The following is a 21,727-nucleotide window of genomic DNA, read 5'->3' as shown; positions in this document are numbered from 1 at the left end:
AAACAAACAAAATGTCCCAGAATAAAGGTTATAGGCTTTAAGCACGTGTATTCATAGGGTGGAAGTTTTATTGTTTGTGCTACTGAATGTTGGGTATTTAACATTATTATCTGAATAGTGGAAACTCCCATTTAAATGCTGCCCATTCTGATTTGTGCAGAAGGAGATTCTGATTTGAAAGTGGGACATTCTCATTTAAATGCTGCACATTCTAAATAGTGGATATTCTGAACCCTGAATGTTTGGTATGCTAGACCCACTGATTTGAAAATGTTGAGGGATTTTCTCTGTATTGTTTTTAATTACCTGTTGTGGCTCATATGCTAACCCTAATTGTAATCATCTATTGTTCTAGGGGAGGGGGGCACATGGTATAATCAGATCCACCATTTGGGCTGTGTTCAAAGAATATACTGATAGTAATACCAATACTACTGATGATACTACTATTACTACTACTAATAATAATAGTAAAGGAAATTAATAACATCTACTACTCATAATAATAATAACGATAATAATAATAACAGTGAGGGAAATTAGTAATATCCTTTGTACCTCAGCCTGCATTCCAACTGTTCTGAGATCAGCAGGTGCTGTTTGCAAAATGTATATTGGTTTCCATGGTACAATAGTTTATTTTCATGCTATGATTTTGCATAGAGTTGTACTTGTGGCTACTTTGAATGCCTAGAATGCTTTCTAACTAATACTGTCTAATCGGCATGCATATACACCTGTTCTATGAGTATTGATAGTTGTCTGCATTTGATTTTTTTTTTTAAAAAGGCAACATTTCCCATCACTTTGCACTCATGATAATTAAGAGTGTGTGGTTAGGGTGACAGAGATGAGCTAAAACCTTTGATTACCCCTATTTTTCAGCATTGAGAGATTTTTTAGTCCATAAGATTGTCTTTGCACTGTGAAGCATAATTAACACTATCAAGAGACATCTATGCATGAGGTCACTTCTGAACATCCAGCAGGAAATATGGAAAGATAGTGTGTAACTGGCTAAGATTTACAATAATTGCTTATGAAAGTATGCTCCATTCTGTTAAGGTCTGCCTAGCACAAAACACCCCTGCTTGGCATCAGTTACATTTGCTTGCAGGTTCAAAGGAGGACAAAGAGAAGTCATGCAATGGTTGGAAAATAGATAATAGTTTGTACTACCAAGACACAGTAAATTCTAAGTAATAGGTATATATACGTATGATACCTGTATATATTAGAATGTATCCCCAAAGGAATTTAAGGATAATTTGACACATTCACACGTGCAATTGTGATAACTAGACTGGGGTCACAGCATGTCAGTCAGCCATTCCCAGCAATTAAACACCTCCCACTGAGAGTAGACATCACTCAGAATCCTCATTAACCCCTCTGACCAACCACCATCCCTGACACCCCAAACACCCTTGTGCAGCAGCCAATCGCAACACAGTTTTCCCTTGTCAACGCCCACACAGTGACAGAATATTGAATAGCAGGCGAGAGGTTGTCTGTCTGTGCATCTTGAAATGCGTTCACTTCTTCACCCACAGTGTAGTGCCCAGACAGCAAGGAGCCTTTACTGTCAAAGAGCTTCATGAAAAAAGGGCTAAGATCCCCAAGGACCTTATAAACGATGGATGTTGTATGGCAAGACTCAAGTTAGGTCGCTCTAGGGCTGCTCTGGAATGCAATTTGAAAAGACTGAGAAAAGTAAATGAAACAATAAAATAATTTATTAAATACTTTTTTTAGGAAAAGGTACCGAGTATGAACATGTTTATTTAATCCCAGCTTTGTTGGAAGCTTGCAATCAATATGCTTGGTACTGTCATTCAAATTTTTCTTCTCGTCTGCCTATTTTGTACATGCAAAGAAACAAGAAGGCAATTAAACACATTCCACTTACAGATGCCTCAATAACAAGTGAGAAACTTGTTGATGACCATGGGAACCATGAACAAATGGGCTAATTATATACCATGAATGTTACATAGGACTACACATATAACAGATGTAGATATATACACATTACATGCTGTCAAAAACCAGAATCAAGCCTGGTGCTATGAGGATCTAATCTGCTGTATAAGGAACGTTTTTTTTTTTTTTTTGGAGGCAATAAACAACGAAACGCATACTTGGCACGCGAAAACAGGCAAGCATCGAAAACTCTCTGAAGGATCTCGGCATGAGAAAGAGATGTGAAACGCACAAGGAGAGGGAGTGGAGACGCGCCCGTTTTTCAGAACGGAATATGTGGAAGTGTGGATTGGGGGGGGGGGGGGGGGGGTAGTGAAGTGCTGGGAGCTGGGCCTCGGGGAGCAGATGAAGGGAGGGTGCTCTGCCAAAATCTCTCGGCTGGGTGGGGAAGGACGAGCGCCCGGAGCGGCGCGATGGAGCCCGTGCCTCACATGCTGCTCTCCTCAATCACGCTCTCACATGCCCGCGCTGACACCTCCCAGACGCTCCGCGCCCGAGGAAAATTACCGCTGACAGGAGCTCAGAAACTTTCCCCGCCATTTAAAAGGACTTACTCCCACACTTTTGTCACATGAGTTTATTGCTTAAGATGTGAGGAGAAAACCAAGAGAATCCTCAGTCTCCGGGATTCAAATGCTCTTTTTCTTTTTTTTTTTTGTCTTTTTGTGCGAATTCACGAACGCTTTGAACCAAGATCTCAACCTGGGGAGCAAATTTACTTCTGAGTGAATGAAATGCCTCTTTGGCTTTGATGATGCTGAAAGTGTCGATGCTGACCTAATAAAGGGACGCTGGTATTGAGCTGCTGAAACATTGTATGTCCATGCTACAGGGAGAGAAATGATTCAAGATATTTCTAGTGCTATGAGGAGGATGACTAGTTTGATATTTTTATTCTGCAATTATGTAACAATTTAGAAACACACAAGTGTGAAGTACACAGGGGACAGGGAAATTCACAATTCCCCGCCCCAAGTGTTTTTAACACCATTCGGTCCTTACGCTTTTACAGAGTACATTATGTGATGTGTTTTCTCTGCCAGATCAGTGTCTTTAAGCTGGGTTCTTCAGTTAAAGGCCTTATGTTCAATGCTAAGACATCAATAAATATGTTGATACCTGTGCTCTGGTTTGACTGTTGAAACAATGACTTTTCACCTTCGTGTACAACCACATAAATGGTATGACATAATCGTTTACCCCCTTTCTGGGGACCAGTCAGTGGGGTCAGACAGTTCCCCAGCCTCTCCATGCTAATATCTCATCTGAATTCTGTGTCCTGGGCCTGTCCGACCCTGGATGCTGCAAATACAGGCGGTCAAATAGTGGCCTGTGGTAGGACGAGCACTCACCGCGATGTCCACCACAAGCCAGTGCCTCCAGTGGGAACGAGTGGGATTGCAGCGGCTCGGAGTGTCAGGATCCACCATCATCAGAGCATACTTCTTCGCCTGCCAACAGAGAAAATGAGGACCATTACAGCCGTGAAAATTTTCCAGTCAGCCATTTAACAGTGAGGATATTGTTTGATCCTCTCGGCCATGTCACGATACCGTATTGCATGTTATACATGTTTCTACATATTTAGGTACTTGGGAATTTAAAAGCAATATGCATTGCAAAAGACTGCATTAATATTTGCAGTATTACATATTTTCAGACTGCTACATTCTATCACTTTAGTATATCTTTCCTCCCTCAATCTGTCAGGGAATTTTTCTTTTGCAAAACAATCCTCAGTAAATATTCTGCCACACTCATTGGGCTCTGTGGCTATAACTTGCCAGCTTAATTGCACAAAATATTCCTTTCTGTCTGTCTCTTAAAGTTGGAGAATTATGGGAGCAGATTGAATTATTGCGAGAGCACATTTGCCATCCCTGGTTTTCTGCCCGAAATCTGCCAGACCATATGATAGTTTTCTTATTTTACACACTGTCCAAACCGACGGAGATGTCAATCACAGCCATTCAGCTCTGACGAGTCATAAAGCAAACATTCTTGAGATGTGCCGGGATGACAGCTTCATCACAGTGGCTGTACCACGGAAGAGAAAAAACCCCGAAGATCACACAATAGAACAAAAGTGTCCTCAGCGCTGAAGTCTGAGCAGACCATCAACACAATTTCTAAATATTTGTGCACACAATACTTTGAACTGGCCAAGATGGGCGACACAGAGGTAATCTGAGGACGAAACTCAGAATGTTCCTTTCACACATTCTTGGGATTTAATTATTACCACAGATACAATTAACACTTTGTCCACAGCTAGATTTTCTGGACCTGTTCTTTTCTTTCCCTTTCCCTGATTGCGGTTCCTTGCACGGATTTAAGCCTGCTTTAATCCCACTCTACTGTGTCTTGAGATGTGAAGAAAGCCCATTAAAAATCGAGCCTGATCACCCTGTTTCGGTCCACCAGCGAGGGCTTCCAATATCACTACCCAGCACATGCCAAGGTGGAAATCTAGACAGCCTGGCATAGTGCATGCAGTAGTGGCTGTGGATTTAGTCCCCTCTTTGTCTGCTTTGCTTGCCTGTGCTCTCCTGAGAAGCTTACCGGGCTCTTAAGAGCATTGCGCATCATCGCGGGCTACAATAAGGTGCGTCTAAATGAAAACCCCGACTGCGGTTTTACATTTTTCAGCGGGAATGCGCATTTTCGCTGCAGGATACTCAGCCTACCTGATGAGCAGCAATAAGCCTAAACAGCAATAAGCCTAATAATCGGATAATGCTAAACTCTCTTTGATAGCGCCTCCGGGGCGATACCAAAACACAGGAACGACAACCGCACCTCTCCCACTGCCTGTCAGACCGAGGGTGATTGTCCCTCATTGACCCCCCTGGGCAGATTACACGCCACGCTGCTTACATGCCTGTCCCCCTGCTTGATTGCTGTAATCCTCAGTGAAAGGTGACACTCTGTGACATCTGCCGTGCACAGCCCACCTCGGCTTTGGAGCCTATGACGGCAGACGCAGTCAAGGTCAACCTTTTGCAGATTGACAGCTGCTTCCTCTTCATTGGACCACATTCCGCCTGCAACAGTGAGCGTGCAGATTCTTTTAGGTAGCTGACCTTATAGGAAACTTTTCCCTTTCCGTGAACTGTGCGCATTCGGAAGCAACAACTCATCCCCAATGACAATCTGTGAATCTCCAAAAACATGACTATGCCTGACACATTATGTCCTACTGCCAAAGGTGGCTTTTAATATGGGGTCTTGTGTTACTTTAGAGGTCTGCATTTCAGCAACTGCAATAAATGCTACCGTCTAATGTTTCTCTGAACATTATCTTAATGGAGTCAAATGTCAAAAGGTAGCTAGCAACAGACAAATTCACAGACTTTCTTCCGATTTAGAGAATACATTACTGACCATGTTGCAGTGCTAAAAGGGCACCTAAGGTTTCTCTCTGGGGGAAATTAAAAAAAAAAAAAAAATCAAGGAAAGTTTGGATGAACGCGCTAAGCAATTAAAATCTGCCTTGTAAAGGCCATTTACTCACTGCATGCATGGTAACAGTTTCTGTCTGTTTCCTTTTCTAATACTTATTTAATCATTCCAGGAAAAGAAATAAAATAAGTTCAAGCTTCTAGTGATATTCAAATCTAACCTCATAAAAGTAAGGTGAACCAGCGATGATGTTTTCAGAGAAATACCGTATATGAACTTTACGAGAAGCCTGCCAGACTCCACAAAAAGTAATTAAAATGATGACAGCCTGAAAAGTGCTGTCAGGACATTGGTGACACTGGGTCATTGTGCAGTACATGTAATTATGTATGTGTGTATATATGGGTTTGTGCATGTGTGTTTGTGCATGATAATGTAGGTACCTATGTGGAGCTGCCTAGTCCAGCTGGCACTATTGAGAGAAAGGGGGAAAGAGGGTCTATGCTGGCACTTCACACATTGTGGCATGGCGCTCTCGCGCTCTCTCTCTCTCTCTCTCTCTCTCTCTCTTTCTCTGTTACAAGCATACTTTTTACTTCCATCTGTCAGATTGCACAGTAATTGCAGATAGATATGCATGAGACACAGGCTCCAGGGAACAACAGACACATATTGTTATCTGTTATAATGTCATTCAATTCTTTAGTCAAAATTTGTTCATTTTTTATCTGAAAGACACATAAAACGAACATTGGGCAAAAGCCAAAAGACAATAAAATACTCGCTAAAAGTAAATTAAAAGCTAAAAAAAATCATTTAAATATTTAAAATATAAAAATAGACTAGCCTGTTTGATTGCTGTTGACCTGGTGTGTATGCATGTGCTGGAAAAGCTATAGTATGGTTAAAAATGAATCAGCATACCTAAGCTGTGCTGTTTGTTTGCTGAGGCCTTTAGCTGCGCGCACACACACACACACACACACACACACACAGACATACGTACACACACATTCCCTGTCCTCGCTAATCAGCCTCATTAACTGGATGGGATTCCCACCCCAGCGCTGATCCATAACTTCAAACGCCCCTGACCCCTTCTCTTTGATGGGGACCTCCCCCGGCTCATTGATTCCTGGGGGTGGGGAGGGGGCAGGGCTATGTAATCCACTGAAAGCGCCCAGCTCCATGTTCACCGAGTGTGAGACTGACAGGGCTCCTCCCCCCACCAGCCCTCCCTCTCCACCACCCTCATAGCCCTAGAAAGAGCTTGGGTCGGACTGGTCCTCTCTTCTGTGTCTACTGAGGTCAAGAGGCCTCAGTGTTATTACCCACCTACCTGCTATTACCTGTTAAGATACTGAACCCTTCATTCGCATGCCATTTTCAAGATTTTTCTCCTTTGTTGGGTTGTTATGAACAACAGCATACCCAGCTTTTTTAAATGGCACAAGACATATGCATAATACAACACACAGCCCTAATGAATGGTGTAGGCATGAGAAATTGCTCGGGATGATAATATTGTGCATTGTTTTCAGAGGTTTTAATGTTCTTTGCATCACTGCGTTCCATATTGAAGAGCTCCTTGCTCTCTGCACTGGGACTCTGGTCCAGGCAGTACGAAATGGTAACCGGTCACTCAGTCCACTGCGCTCCATGGTGGCTACCCCAGACCACACCAGGCCCTAATGAGCCAGCCGTAAGTGATGGGAATAAGAGAGCCCATAAGCCTGAGCCGCTGTGCTCGAACAGGCCATTAAACGGGGCTGCACGTGAGGCTGGGGCCGCCGGCTGGAGGCGGGGGAGATTGAGTCCGGAGTCTCGGGGGATTAACCTCCCACTGCACGCCGTGATCACAGCAAAATGCCCCGCGGGGAATTCTTATTAGGAGCCAGGACAGTGTAATTACCCCTGCAGGAACCTGCGCTTCTCCGCTGGTCAGTTTTCGGGGGGGGGGGGGGGTCCAGCTGGGGCTGGGGCTTTAGGACTCTCTCAGTAACGCCTCATCTCAGCTAGGAGAGATGGGCTCTCCGCTGGCAGGGCGCTGAACCCTGGGAACTTCTGTAAAGAATAAGATGGAGATCACAGGCGTTCCATTTCCCCACACAGTGGAGTTATGTAGAGGGACATGAACAAAAACAATAATGGCAGTCCCCTACCACTGCTGTTGATGATCCTTATCGACAGCCTTTTCAACAGTCCATGTAAGCCAGAGTTGCAAATCACAGCACATTTCAAAAACACAGATCAATCAAATGCTGCACCTAAACATATCTGTTATACTGAGGTCACGAAAAACATGACTAATAATATGTTTTAAGTCATCTATTCATAGTGCCTAGAAGGTAAATAATGAAGATGTTTTCACACCTGGTGAGTTTTTTGGCAGGTGTTTTGGGGAACAGCTCAAAATAACAGAAGTAACTCCTGCAAGCCACATCTTGCCTGAATCACCCAATTTTTAACTGTTAAAAAGAGACAAATATTTTGGGCAGCCAACTGTGCCTTTTTTCACAAAAATACTGTAGGTGATTTGGAAGGTGGTGCGCGGGAGTCATGTCTTTAGATGCCTTGAAGGAAAAGATTTAAAATAAAAAACTAAATTATGGGCATCAACACTGAAACACACCAATGTCTTGAGGGAGTGTTCAGGGAGGGGGGAAAAATTGCTAATAGTAAAAAGGAGAAAATTTACAGCGCATCTCGTCTGCCACCCCAAAGACAAATGGCGAGTATTGTGCCGGGATCACTCTTGTAAATACAACATCTCAATGGAGGTCTCTGACTGTGGCACTAAATCCAGACACCTCTCTCCCATGAAAGCGCATTGATTTTGTGCGCTGTGCCGGCGTGGTGGCCTGAGATACTGCCAGTGGACAATGGGCCGGGCTCCTGGGTCAATGAGGCCGCACACGTCACAGCAGTTCCCTTATCTCTGGCGGGGGGCCACCGTCTGGCTGACACTGTTACCCAGCGCCCCTGCTCCCCCACCCCTCCCCCTATAAAATCAAATTCAAATCCTGGGATGTGTCTCCACACATGAGGTGGGATAGTGCTATGAGCGCCACACGGCAAACACAATAACCTGTACTGGAACAGGTGGGAGAACAGGTGGCAGCCATATTGCATTTGGTGAGCAATGTGCTTGAACGATGTGCTTGAATCTCTCTCAAACTATCAGTTGCAGAACACTGAAATTCTGCATCCGCACATTACATTGAGATTTTGAACAGAGTCGTAATGCGCCATGCACATTCATAGTGCCTGAAATGCATGCTTTGATAGCCATTCTACATCAACTAATTGTTAATATGTCTGGCCTACATTTTGGCTTGGCAGCCTAGGAGGAAGCCAGCAAGTTCTAGTTCATACGTTTGTGTCACCCCTTTGGAAATGTAATCCATAGTGCTGACAGTAAGAAGGGGTGCAAAATTTCTCTTAGTAATACCATCAAATGCGGAGATATTTGCAACACAGAGGACTCAGAGGAACAAAGAAGCAGGAGCCTGCCTTGCTTCTGAAGGTGAAAGCTAAGGGTTTACCTTTGAGTGAACTTTGCTGGGGCTAAGAATCAGAGGGTTGCTAAACCACCCTGCCAGCGGAGCGGCCACGCCCGGCGCTCTGCCGTCTGATGGCGGTGAACAGAGGGAAAGGAGAGGCCCCTAGGAGAGTTTACAAGTTCACGCTTTATCCCTGACCCGATACCAAGCCGTGTCGTTTGTGAAGCTGCCTATTAATATCCCCCCTGCCTTTATCCTCTGTGCTCTACATCTCCGCAGTGGGGGCTGTGTTTGCCCCACCTGGCGAAAAAAAAAATCCAACAAAAAAAAAACAAAATCATAGCCGCGTTTCATTAAACGGTCAACTGGACTCACCGCTCACCCCGGAGCAAAGCAATAAATCGATCCCAAATCCCTCGTTAAGTAGCAAAAAGACTTGAACTCGTTTGGTAATTAACAGGTATCTGTGTTGTGATTAAGAGACGGAGACGGCTTAACAACTATCGACTGCAGCTTAGAGCAAGGTTGGCTGATCAATACCTAACTGCAGAGAGATCTTCCACTTAAACTGACGAGGATATGAATTCTGAGCGCAGAGTCAAGATCTGATTGCTGTTTCTAATGTTATCTTAATTATTTCCTCCATACACTGATCGAGTCCTTGAAGGCTTACAAGTACAGGCTTTTTTTCCTGCTGCTTCAGTTTGAAGTTACTCGTGGGTAAGAGATCCATTTGCATGCATTCTTTCATGCCCAACAACACTGTGTAAGCAGTGAAATTCTGTAGGTATCACAAGCAGTTCACATCATAAGCCTTGTAGCATTCTAATTTGCTTGTCTTTGTAAACCATATTGTGGTATGAGTTCTGTTTCAAAGAGTCACTGAGAGAAAAATCACAGCTACAGGGTTGCCTGCTGCAGAGAGCAAAGGAGTACTCTAAGCAAAAGCGTGAGGTCCTCATAGTGAGGGCAGTCGTGGACGTCTGGGGCTGGAGGAGGGAGAAGAGGAAGAAGGGTTAACCATGGTCCATCCAGCACGTCTGAGCAGGGGCGAGGGATGAGGTCTGTCCCATGGGAGGGGTCAAAGGTCGGCGCAGTGGCAGTAATTGAATCCTGTCTGGGGAGCGCTGGGGATGGAAGGTCCGGAGATTAGAGAGCGATGGAGGAGGAGAGTGACCATGCTGTCCTGACCCTGCCTGAGGCCAGCACGGCCGCCGCTGGTGGCTGACACCACCATGGGGGTCACCGGCGTGCGACGGGAGGCCAGCACTCCCGTCATTCGGAACAACACCCCGCCCCAAACAAGCCCGTTACCCCTCCTCATCCAGGCTCTGTATAACCACCAGTCCACTGCCCCCCTCACTGCCAGTCACAAAGGGCAATGCAGTAATCAGTCCATGAGGAATTGGCTGCAGGGATCTATTCTGCCAACAAAGTCATCTGACAGTCATTCCATCACAGTGTCATCCGTTCATATCAACTACATTTTTCTCACTGGTGCTGGCTTTGAACTTTCCACACTCTCTTGTATAAGTTTTGATTTTTTGATGAGCTAAAGGAAACATGAAGCACATTAGTGATACACTTCCTTTAGAACACAGGGCATGACTCTTTGATGATGATAGCAGGGGTTTTATTGTAAATTACATATATTATTGTTCTGGTTGTGTAATTACCGCAGTTGTTTTGCACTAAGCTGTTTCTCTTTTCAGAGGCATCAGAGGGACTGGTGTGATCGCCCCATGCCACTACATCAGCCACCCGCTGATTATGCATAAATTGAAAGAAAAACGGGTTTGCCAGAGACTCTGCCTGGGTAACAGACAATACATGGAATGTCATTACTGTAATTTGGTGATAACACCAGGTGACACGCGCTGGAGCCAACGGCACTTGGTATGAAGGTGTGCAATGTGCTTCATCCGCTCTCAGTGCTATTAGTAGGCCCAACCCTACTGCTACCCATCGCTCAACAAGTCGCTCAAACAAGCAGCTAATTAGTGCAGAGGAAATGATCGCTCTCTCTTTCATATAGAAAATACAACATCTGCAACAGAATTTGAGGAGCTTTTTCATGAGCGAGATTCAACAGGGCATGCAGACATAACATTATGCAACCTCACAGGTTTAATCCACCTGAGTTAAATTTTCCAAATGGACAAAATGTGTGAAGCACTTGTGAAAGGTGTTGGTGATAAGATCTCATGACCTCACAGAGAACACACAGACTAGAGCTCGACCGATATAGGATTTTTAAGACCGATACCGATTTCGATATTTGAGGATTTAAAAATCCGATAATGATATATCGGCCGGTATTTTTTTTTCAGAAACACATAACATAAACAAAGATTTTCCCTAACATTTGTTATCCGTAGTTATTTAAGAGATCTTCACCAAGATAACATGACATAATTCAGTTTAAAAGTGAAATTGTTTTATTGTCATAAATAGTACTTTGAACAAAAGTACAACAAAACATATTAAAGTTTTGATAAATAAGAGTCAAATGTATGAAAATACAAAAAAGTTAAAAAAAAAAATATCATGCCATCTTAAACTATTTAGTAAACTGATACAGTGACCTAGAGTAAACACTGATGTTGAATGCATGTAATACTACATGACTGTCTGCAACGAGGACTTGCGACTTTGGGATTTCACACTACACATTTGAAAAAGAAGCCAGATAACTCTGTTTGGCTATCAAACCATGTTAGATACTTGTCCAGCTCACGTTTATTTATGTGTCCCCTCTGGATTAACCCTTTCGCACGTAACTTATTTTTTATGCTATGTAGCGTGTGTGTTACATTACATGGTTTGTTATATTTTCATTAGCGTTATTAAGCTTCTCATAGTTTTCAGTTAGCACTTGCTATATTTTTTAGAGTCAAATCACTTTTACCTCAAAGCTAAAATTAGCTAGAATTTCTCCAACCTCGTGTTCTAATCACACCAGTTTTAGCATACGCGCTACACAGCTAATCACACCGGTGTGACCCTCCCTGCAAAAGGGTTAATAATTTCCAATGCACTGACTGTAACTACAGACATGCGAGTCGCAGATATATTTACCATTGCTTCATTTAGGCAGAATAAGTTAAACGCTATAGTTTAACCGCTCATTAACGTTAGTGGCCTTCCACTGATAAACATGGCATTAGCTAGCTTTGTGGGCAACCTAATTTAGCAATGGACAGTGTTATAAGCTGCTGTAAGCAATGTTGCCAGAGAATTTTTAGAAGTGACGAGGGAGAGATGATAGGACCGATGTTTGTTTACTCGCTAGAACTGCCACACAGTTTCATAAATAAACCTACAGTCAAGTTTGTCAACAGCTTAGCCTACACCACTCAACTACTGTAATGTTATACGTAATTTTGATGTTTGACTGACGGTACCGGCTTTCACATTACTGCAGCAAAACCAGGCATGGCGGACATGAACCTCGTCAGGCTTATTTAGGCTAACAGGAGAAGTGATGGGAATATTTATTATTATTATTTAAGTAACATATTTCATGTGACAATTATCAATTTACCATGAACACAGGTGATCTCCATCATGGGCTACTCTGCTCGACACTGCTTGGGTCAACTGATTGTTGTGATTTCTGGCGTTACAAACGCGTGTGTTGCCAACAGTGAAGTTGAAACTACACAACGACAACACTCATAACATGGTTGACGGATCCATCTTTCGTCTCTCCATTTCTTTTTTAATTGTCATTTATCGGCCGTTATAAACGCAGATACTGATTTATCTGCAATTAGCTCATATCAGCCGATAATATTGGCACGCTGATTTATCGGTCAGGCTCTAACACGGACATAGATACACACACACACGCACATGCAGGACATTGTTAATCATAACTACTTTCCTGTATTTATCTCTGCTTCACACTCACATAAACTGTGTGGAGCAACTTGCAAGACTACTGAACCAGTCATTATTACAGCCTCAACCTGGCAACCAAATGGGGGGGTAGGGAGCCAAAAAGCCTTAATGCGGCCACCACATGGTCCAATGCAGTGACACAAATAATCTTAACCAGATAACCACAGAGTCAAAACTAAGAAGCCACATGGCTAAAACCAGAGAATAACAGAGTCCAAATCCTACAATGAGAGGATTTTTTCAGGTTTTGCCAGTTTTTACTTTCCTATAAACAACTTCAAAGGCATGGTGCTCTTATGCTTGACATCACTTAAAACAACACACTTTTGAGATCATAGAAAAATACCAGAACCAAAGTCATTTTACAGAGTAAATATTGTAGATAATATAGGAAGACCTGTAGATTCACCATTGTTTGTCATTTAAGGTGTATCCTTGTCAGCTGTCTAAAATGAAACCCATTTTTTCCTCTCAGTGAGTTACTAAGATGCCAGAAAGAGTTGAGCACAATTTGAAAATTCTGAAGCATACTGAAAAAAACAGTAATCGTATTTGGGTATTGTCACTGCTGTGATTTACTAGGAATTAATATGTACTATGTGTTCGGGTTGTACTGATGGACAATGACATGGGACCATGCTGTACCCCATCACCAATGTTACACTCACATCAACATGAAGAAAAACAATCTCATCCATTTACCAACTCTCCAATAGTTGATGATAATAGCTTCTCAGTTTATCGGTTACAATCATTTTCATTACTTGTCGGCTCTCCGTGGCAATGTCTGAGAAAACTGAGGTCACTCTGGTGCACAGTTAAGATCAGGTATTTATTTGGCCCTGCACCTAGGAACAGGCTGTTCCTGCAGCACTGAAGAGGATGAATCTCTGTAGTCATGACTGAAAACAATATTCACTTTGTTTCATATTGCCCATACCATGGTTTACATTGAATGATTTCCAAAAAAAATGCACAGAGTAGGTGTTGTTCATAAGCATGACTGACAGGGAGGCTTCCCCACCCATTTTATGGGACAAACATCTATATTATATGAGCAAGTGGAATATGGGCAATGGTAACAATTAAGGTGATTGTGAACAAAAAGTTCCAGTTCCGAGTTCGAGTCTGTCACTCATAATTCAAGTATTTTGCACATTTTGCCCTGTAGAAATTGAGAGGAACACTTATCGCTACTGGTAACAACCAGCCCAAAGTTTTTCCATACTGCGCACTTTCCTTGCCGAAATTTGCTTCAGTTGCTACCACCAACACATTCTCCTCGCAAATGCTGTTTTAATTTTGTCAGCTTCCATTTTGTGAGTAAGTGGCACATCCGCTGTGCTCATTTAAAATGACAGTGTCCATGAACAACACAAATGCAACAGGGGAGCTTCTTTCAACCAAGTATTGTCATATGCTTGCTTGCCATGAACAAATTCAACCAGTTTGCTCTGCTCGCCAACCGGGCCTGAGAACAAAAACTTACGGTTAAAAATTGTAGCGCAATCCAATGCAATACTTACCTGCCAGTCCCACTGGGTTTCGGTAGATTACCTAAACTCTGATATCAGTGCCCCTGTTGTACTCCTTTTACTGAACTGTGTTCCCTACTGACACCTACAGTTACAGGCCTTTCACTCATGAGATACAGCGCCAGAGGTACTAATCAGAATATCAAATACATGCATACAAATTCAGCCATTTTCACCTAGCTGATTCCTCTGATGAGAAACACCAGGGTGAAACAGTCAAGGAGCAACACCCCAGTCTTTGAGCTTTCAGCTCAGGTTCAACAAGTCTGTTCTATATCAGCTGCCTGTGCACATACTCATTGAGTTTTGTAGATTGAGGATATCTGCTCTGTTCACCCACTGCTAGCTGAATGAGGGTGCAATGTTTCCCCGTCTGAAGGTGGAGGGGTGTGTGTGTGGGATTTGTAGAAGCCCAGAGTGTGATTCCTGTGTCTCTCTCTCTCTCTACGTGGAGAACTCTTTTCGGCACAGGGTGCTTGCTAACGCAGCTGCGCTCATGTTAAGCTTGTTAGTCACCCTGGATGCGATCTTGTTAGCTGCGGCTTTCAACACTTTCTAGTGGTGGCTTTACACGTATACACCTACTCACAACCATGAATACACTGCCACAGATGCACAAAGACACACACACACACACAACCCGTCCCAGGAATGCACAGACACAGGCACACACACACACACACACACACACACACACACACACACACACACACTAACACAAACGAACAGAAACACAATCCTGAACGAAGCAGAAAGGAAATCTTATTTTGTCATGGAGACTAGCAATGCTTGCCTCCAGTTTTTTTTTTTACTGCAGAAGCCCTACCACATATTAACATAACAAATGAGCAGAGTAAAATATGTATCAATTATCATGTTGATTGACGTCCATATCAGTCAGACACCCATCACACTTCATTAGGCGTCTAAACTGGTAGTACTGCTGAGTGCTTTGGGGTTGTGGCGGGGGGGCTCTACATGCAAGGTGAAAGCCACACTAATTGTTTCTGTATCTTTAATCAAAATGAAAACCCTGAGAATTTGCCAACACACAGTGTCTGGACAGTGCCAACTTCTGCAGCAATTTAATTGGAAACACAAGTATATTCAAAGGCAGCAAGCTGTTCTCCTCTTCTTTCCAAAAGTCACACAATATCGAGAAAGATTATTTTTTCAAAGCTATAAACGCCTGAAGACAATTAAACAAGGTCTCTGAGAGCCATCTGATATTCAACCCTTTGAGAAGGATATTCTAAATATAAACACATATTGGAAATGGAATTTTAGTTTGACTTCAGGCAGCTATATGGTTACCATGGCAACACTTTTTTGTTTGTGATAATGACTGGGGGAGGGGGACGGAATGGCACATTGTCTTCAGCAGTCTACCTCCAGACATTTACACTGCGACTGCTGCATAATGCGAGATCTTCACTACGGATCCAGTGTGTGAATTCAGCTCCCCCCCAACTTGGCCCTGTTTCTACTGTCATGCATACTCAAAAGCGGAGCTTCATCTTCAGCTCTTGGCACTGTTCCTCACCTCCCAACCATTTAAGTTTCTAATCCCCCCTAACCCCGCCAAAAAAACTAACATTTTTTCCTTATATTCCTTATATTTCCTTACCACTACATTATAGCATTTAAAAATGTGGCAACATCACTTTAATGTGTAATGCATATTACATGATCTAAAGAGCAGTACGGTAAATATCCTTTCTGACCCTTTTCTCTCATTGAAATGGAAAAAATAGTGGGAGCTGTGATTATTGGGTCACGCTAGCCTGCAGTTCTTCCACTGAAGCTAAATCTGCTGTGTGTTTGAATGTGTATGTGGGTCTCTTCATGTACACCACCATAACATGCTGAGACCTCCACCTGGATGACCACCAAGTCAAGGCTCTTCCTCTCCAAGCCTCAGGTCCAGGACCCCACCATTTCTTCTACTTGCCAAGGTTAAAACCCTCTCCCTGGACACAGAGGCCACTGGTCAGGTCCTCATGCCAAACTTCCACAGCAATCTGCTCCCTCTGCTTTGCTTGTGGTCTTTGCACTTTCCACGCTGTACTGTTGCGGGGCCTCGGAGTCCCTGTGGCTCCAGGTCACTTCTCTCTTTTTATCGTCCTCCAGTGGCAATTGGTTGACATCTGCTTCCACTGCAAACCCTTAGTAGTGGCATAGTGTAACCTTGCTCACACTGCTCCTACACATATCCAATCCCCCACCTCTTCCTATACCCAGTCCACTGCCCTGTGCAGTGCTGAATTTAAATGAATTGTTATACATATATCTAAATTGTTGAAAATCAATATTTAAAAAAAACACTCAAACATTATGATTAGTAAAAATTGTCTGTATATTTATTTTTCATAATGTCTTCAAATCTGAAAAACTTTGGTATGGCCCACAATGTGTGTAAATCAAATATGACGACTGACCTGACGATGAATGAGATTTGCTCATTTGCATGTTTAATCGCAAGTGCCTCAACACTGACTAACTCAGGGTGGCCAGGTTTTCTTTTTCATGTTGAAAATGTTCCTTCACGTTGAGAATATAGCTCTGCAAAATGGTTAATCACTACATGCCATCAGAATAATGGTTAATCAGGAATTTTAAGAAACTGACAGCTAATCTAAGAGGGCTACAAAATCACGATTTATGTCACTTATTCTTATTGGATTTATTGTTGAGGAGAGACATGTACTCATGAAGTTTCACATTCTCACAAATTATGTTTTTGGAACAATGCCACACTGCAAAATCCACCATGACAGTAAAACAATGTGACTGATTTTGACACAAATATGTCACATTGAGATTTCCCATAGTGTTCTACAAGGCTTAAAAGATGTTTTTGATCAACCATATACAATTAAAATCAGGTTTATTATGAGGTCTGTTCAAAATCAGGGAACAAGTCACATTTTGTCACCTGTGTAAACTGACAGGTGCATAGAGCATACCCCAAAAGTCCAAAGTACTTAATTTGACATCCATCTGAGTATCAATTCATGGTAAGATTTTTAAGTACTACTCTGCAACAATAAAACATTGCTGAAAATTCTGAAGTTCCAGTTTTTTCCATGTTTTTGATTGGGTTGCACTCAAAATTTAAAAACTAAAGCTACGGACCAAACTTGTTCCATAGCAAAGTTGAGAATATCTGACATAAGCGTGAGGTTAACTCATTTACATATTTGTTTAAAATGTTTCTGGGCTGTTGTGACGGAGTGCCGTCACTATGGTTGAGTATGCGCTCTGACTGCCATACCAACGAGCCTGGCTCTTTGGCTTCGTGGTCAAAGTCACATGGTTAGTACCCCGTAAACCCGGGTTCGAGGCCGGGTGGGGTGACTGCTCTCTCCCTTCGCTACAGCTGTATATCTTACAACTGATTTATTGCAAATATTTTGTAATGATAAAGTTTTAGGGGAAGTGATATTGGATTTTTCAGCTGAATCATGTAACCTACGTGTACGTGTGGTTTCTTTGCCAAAAAGGGATGCCTTGCTTTTGCAGTAAGCAATATAGACAATACAGTAACAGTAACAGCAACAGCAACAATCATTACGATAATCTTTAGTGTAGCTGCCTTACCTCCGAGGGATGGGCAGCTATTGTTAAAACTTTACACACGTAACTAAAAGTAACATGGAAGTGAAGAGTGCAACAGTGGACACAGACAGACTCATTGAAGGCCGTGTTCCCAGACGAGGGGATATTTCTGTGCCGCGGAGCGTGTGACTGCACCCATTGTGACACCTCTCCTGCTTGCCCATCAGAGCTGTCAAACATGTTCCCAGGCACTGTGCGTATCACCAGGGAGGATGGCCTCCCCCCTTTTTTCCCCCTCCTTGCGACGTTCCATCAGGATTAATTACGGCCACTGATGTTCATACATTGCGAAAGCGTAATTCAGTGTCACATTCCTCTTTTTTACACTCGGCTTTACTCACGACTGTGGAGGAAGATGCCACTGACGCCACCAATGCCATTGGCACCCTGACTGCTCTGCCCTGGATGGCAGGGGCCCTGACGCCAGTGAGAGGGAGCCACCGCACTGCGGCCGCCACGGCTGGACCGAGACCAGGCTGACAGTGGGAGGACAGTTCCCAGAATTCCCAGCACCAGCTTGGGAAGCTCCGGTGTTGGCCTCAGTGTGGCTTCCTCTGCTGTGTGGGGGCAGTTGGGTGTCAGAGACGACAGGGAATACAGCCCAGGCTCCCCAGCCCTGACGCACAAGAAGCAGATCCCATCGGCCCACAAGTCTGACGATCGGAGCCCTGTCACCGCTTGAGGTGTGGTGTCACTGAGGCAGCCCTCTGCACTCTTTCCAGGAGGTGGTAAAGTGAGGCGTCACTGGCGTCATGGTTAGCAAAGGCCAGATAGACTACCAGCAGAAAAAAAAACGTAGACTTTGGATTATCAGCTCGATTAGGTAAACAAGAACATGGAAAAAATCGGTTTGTACGCCTCAGAAAAGACTCCATTGTGCCGGAGTTTTAGTCTGTATGTTTGGAGATTCCAGATTCTCACTGTGCAGACTCTGCAGTCTTCACAACACGCCCACTTTCACTGCTTTTTTTAATCTCCATTTCGATACGATCTCGCTTCCAACAGAGGCTGGGTTTTGAAAGATGGAGTGAAAACGGGGATTTTGTGTGAAAAGGAAGAAAAATGTTTTTTAATATACGCTGCCTAAAAATGTTCTAACACAGATTAAAATACCAAAAGAAGTTGGTCAGCCTGTGGCAGAAATGATAAGATGCACTCGAGGTTAAGGCCAAAAAGCAGTCACTAGCGAGAGCCAACCTGGAGAGATCAATACAAGCATATATGAATGAATGCATACATTAGAGGCTCCCGTACTTCTCTCAGTGCAAACCAGCATGTGTGATGGTGAGCATGTGTGGTTGTGCGTGAGCCAGTGTGACTGTAAAACCGTAGGCGTGAGTGTGACCACGTGTGTGTGTGTGCATATGTGTGAATATCCACATCTTGGTGTTGGAATTAGGTGGGGAGTGAAGTCATCTTAAACTCACAGTCATCTTTGTGAGTGTCCCTATTTAATATGTGGTACAATGTGTACTCATGCAACATACTGTCGTGAAAAAGTGCATTCAGAGGACAAATGGAGGGCACGCTCATGTTGGCATGGTCACAACCACGAGCAGAATGATGGCTGAGGTTCTTACTGGTTGCACCTATTTTAGAAATCACGGTGAAGCTGACTTCTCAGCTTGGTGTGGTGCAAAACTCTTCATGGTCCCACCAAGTTAATTATCCACGAAGTCAAAGCATTTTCAGGTCACCATACTGCTTACATAACTTAGATGTGTCACCTTCAACTCCATTCCATTCTAGTTCTTTGTTAAAACCACTTTCTTTTGATAGACTCTGTACTGATGTCCGCAGGTTTTTTGGCATCCAGTAAGCCTGTGGATTAACCTAGTTTCACATGGGTAAACAGATAGTCGTAACTCTGCCAAGCCTTGCCAGAGCAGCAGTGCAGAGTTGATGCTTGATCTTACACTCTCAGCCTGAACTGTATCAACAAGCCCTTTGCTTTTCACACAAGCCTGCCTGGTGTCCTACAGCGTCACCACGGCCTGGGGTCCATTACTGGAGAACCCGCCTGGGTCTGTCTTTCTGTTCCAGTGATGTCAGGATAATAGGCTTGTCACTCCTTCAAGAGAACCTTCTGATCTACAGAAAGTTCTGACTGCTGCTGCTCTGTCGAACAAAAGTGGCACGGAGGCATGGGATGAGCCTGGCGGCTAACGGGGAGGAATCGCTGGGTTGTGAGTCGAAAGGGTTACATCCACATCAAGGCTGAACGAAATACTTCAATACACACACACACACATAGAGCCACAAATCCTGTTGAGCCGAGCTGAGCAGAGATACCCTACATGCTACTAGCCCTCCAAGGCACAATTAGGATTTCACGGGAGGAAGAAATCCACATTCCTGCACACATAAAACCTCTTTCTTCTTCCCCGCAATCTCAACTTTTTTTCTCTAGGAAGAACCTGGAGCACCATTCGATAGGATTTGGGAAGGGGGGAAAAAAAAAAACAAAACCAAAACATTTTTTTTTTTTTTTTTTTAAACTGTGAGCCACTTTTGGCAAGAGATGCGTGGCTAAGTGAAAAAGCTTAGGTATTTCACATCCTTTCAGTTTCAATCAATTTCTTCAATTTTGTGTGGCATGAAAAGAAAGGACCAGTTGGTGGTGGAGTTTGTTTGAAGTGTCTGCACTGAGCACTGCTATATTGACAGAGTCTGGATGCCACATTTAAGACTCTGCGTTCTCTTCTCATCTTTAAATGGTAGAAAAACGGTCAGCACTTCATGTGTACTTTGGCATCGTGAAAGCCTCAGATGTTGCAATTTAGTGCTGGAAAAGCATGGATGGAAAAGATTGTCAAAAGTGGCTTTTACTAAAGACAAAATGTGATTGAGAGCAATTGGGACAGCAAAATAGCTGGCAATATTTAGAAAAAAAAATGGACAAAATACACAGAGGGAGCACTTCCAGTTCTTTAAACTATTTTCCCTCCCAAAACAATAGGTGGTTTTAATGAAGCCACTCACCACTGAGTTTAAAAGGAATAAGAGAACAGAAAAATTAGAGTAAATCAAGATTTAATTTACATAGGGGGGTAATTACTGTACTCCTTTCTGCTTGAAATACTCTTAGTTCTCAGCAGGCAAAATAGCCGCTATAGGTGGATTCTGGTAGGGTCACAGCTTGAGCTTCCACTGAAGTACTCAATAAATGTGATGTCTCCTGCAACTCGAGAGCTAATTAAGTTCAATAATTCTCTTCAATCATTTTTAAGTGAGAAAATAAAAGCAAGTTTTGTAAAATGGTGCCTACACTAAAAATGGCTAATCTCTAAATCCATAATTCTCTGGGATGGCACAGATGACAAAACCCTGTGTACTACTACTAAAATTTAAAATGATACAGAGATTGCAGACAATTAAATAATGCATATCAAGTAGAAGTATGACCCTTTAGTGTTATAAGAAACAAATGAAAAACACATGCATACAGGTAGTATCTCTGAGACACTGTAAAAGTGATAAAAGTCAAGACACTAGAATGTCATTCAAGGTATCTCTGATTAGCAATTGTGTAATCAAGCTAATTAGCAGGAGCCAGGACAATGCCCTGCAGAAAAATCATAGCACATAAGGACTCACACTGCGGATCAGTTACAGAGTTTGACTCTGACATTTTCTGTCGCCTGGACACAGGAGCTGGAATATCAGACACCACATTGTGCCTGTCACCACCAATACAAGTGCAGCACATCTTCCTGTCTATGGGAAAAGGTTAAGAACACCCTTGTCTGAAGAAATGCCCAAACCCACCGACAGACAGAGGCC

At 43.2% G+C, this 21,727-nt stretch overlaps 1 protein-coding gene across 1 annotated transcript in view; it reads right to left on the bottom strand.

The window, feature by feature from the left end:
* LOC118777120 (phosphatidylethanolamine-binding protein 4) overlaps positions 1 to 21,727 on the bottom strand; it is a 77,663-nt gene that overhangs the window by 37,815 nt on the left and 18,121 nt on the right. The window contains exon 4 of the mRNA XM_036527857.1: positions 3,336 to 3,434. Within this exon, the coding sequence (XP_036383750.1) occupies positions 3,336 to 3,434 (99 nt within the window). The remainder of the gene's footprint in view (positions 1 to 3,335; positions 3,435 to 21,727) is intronic.

This window comes from Megalops cyprinoides, chromosome 4, assembly GCF_013368585.1.
Source record: "Megalops cyprinoides isolate fMegCyp1 chromosome 4, fMegCyp1.pri, whole genome shotgun sequence".
Lineage (NCBI taxonomy): Eukaryota > Metazoa > Chordata > Actinopteri > Elopiformes > Megalopidae > Megalops > Megalops cyprinoides.
Note: the sequence above shows the minus strand (reverse complement) of the source record. Positions and strands in the feature narration are given on the sequence as shown.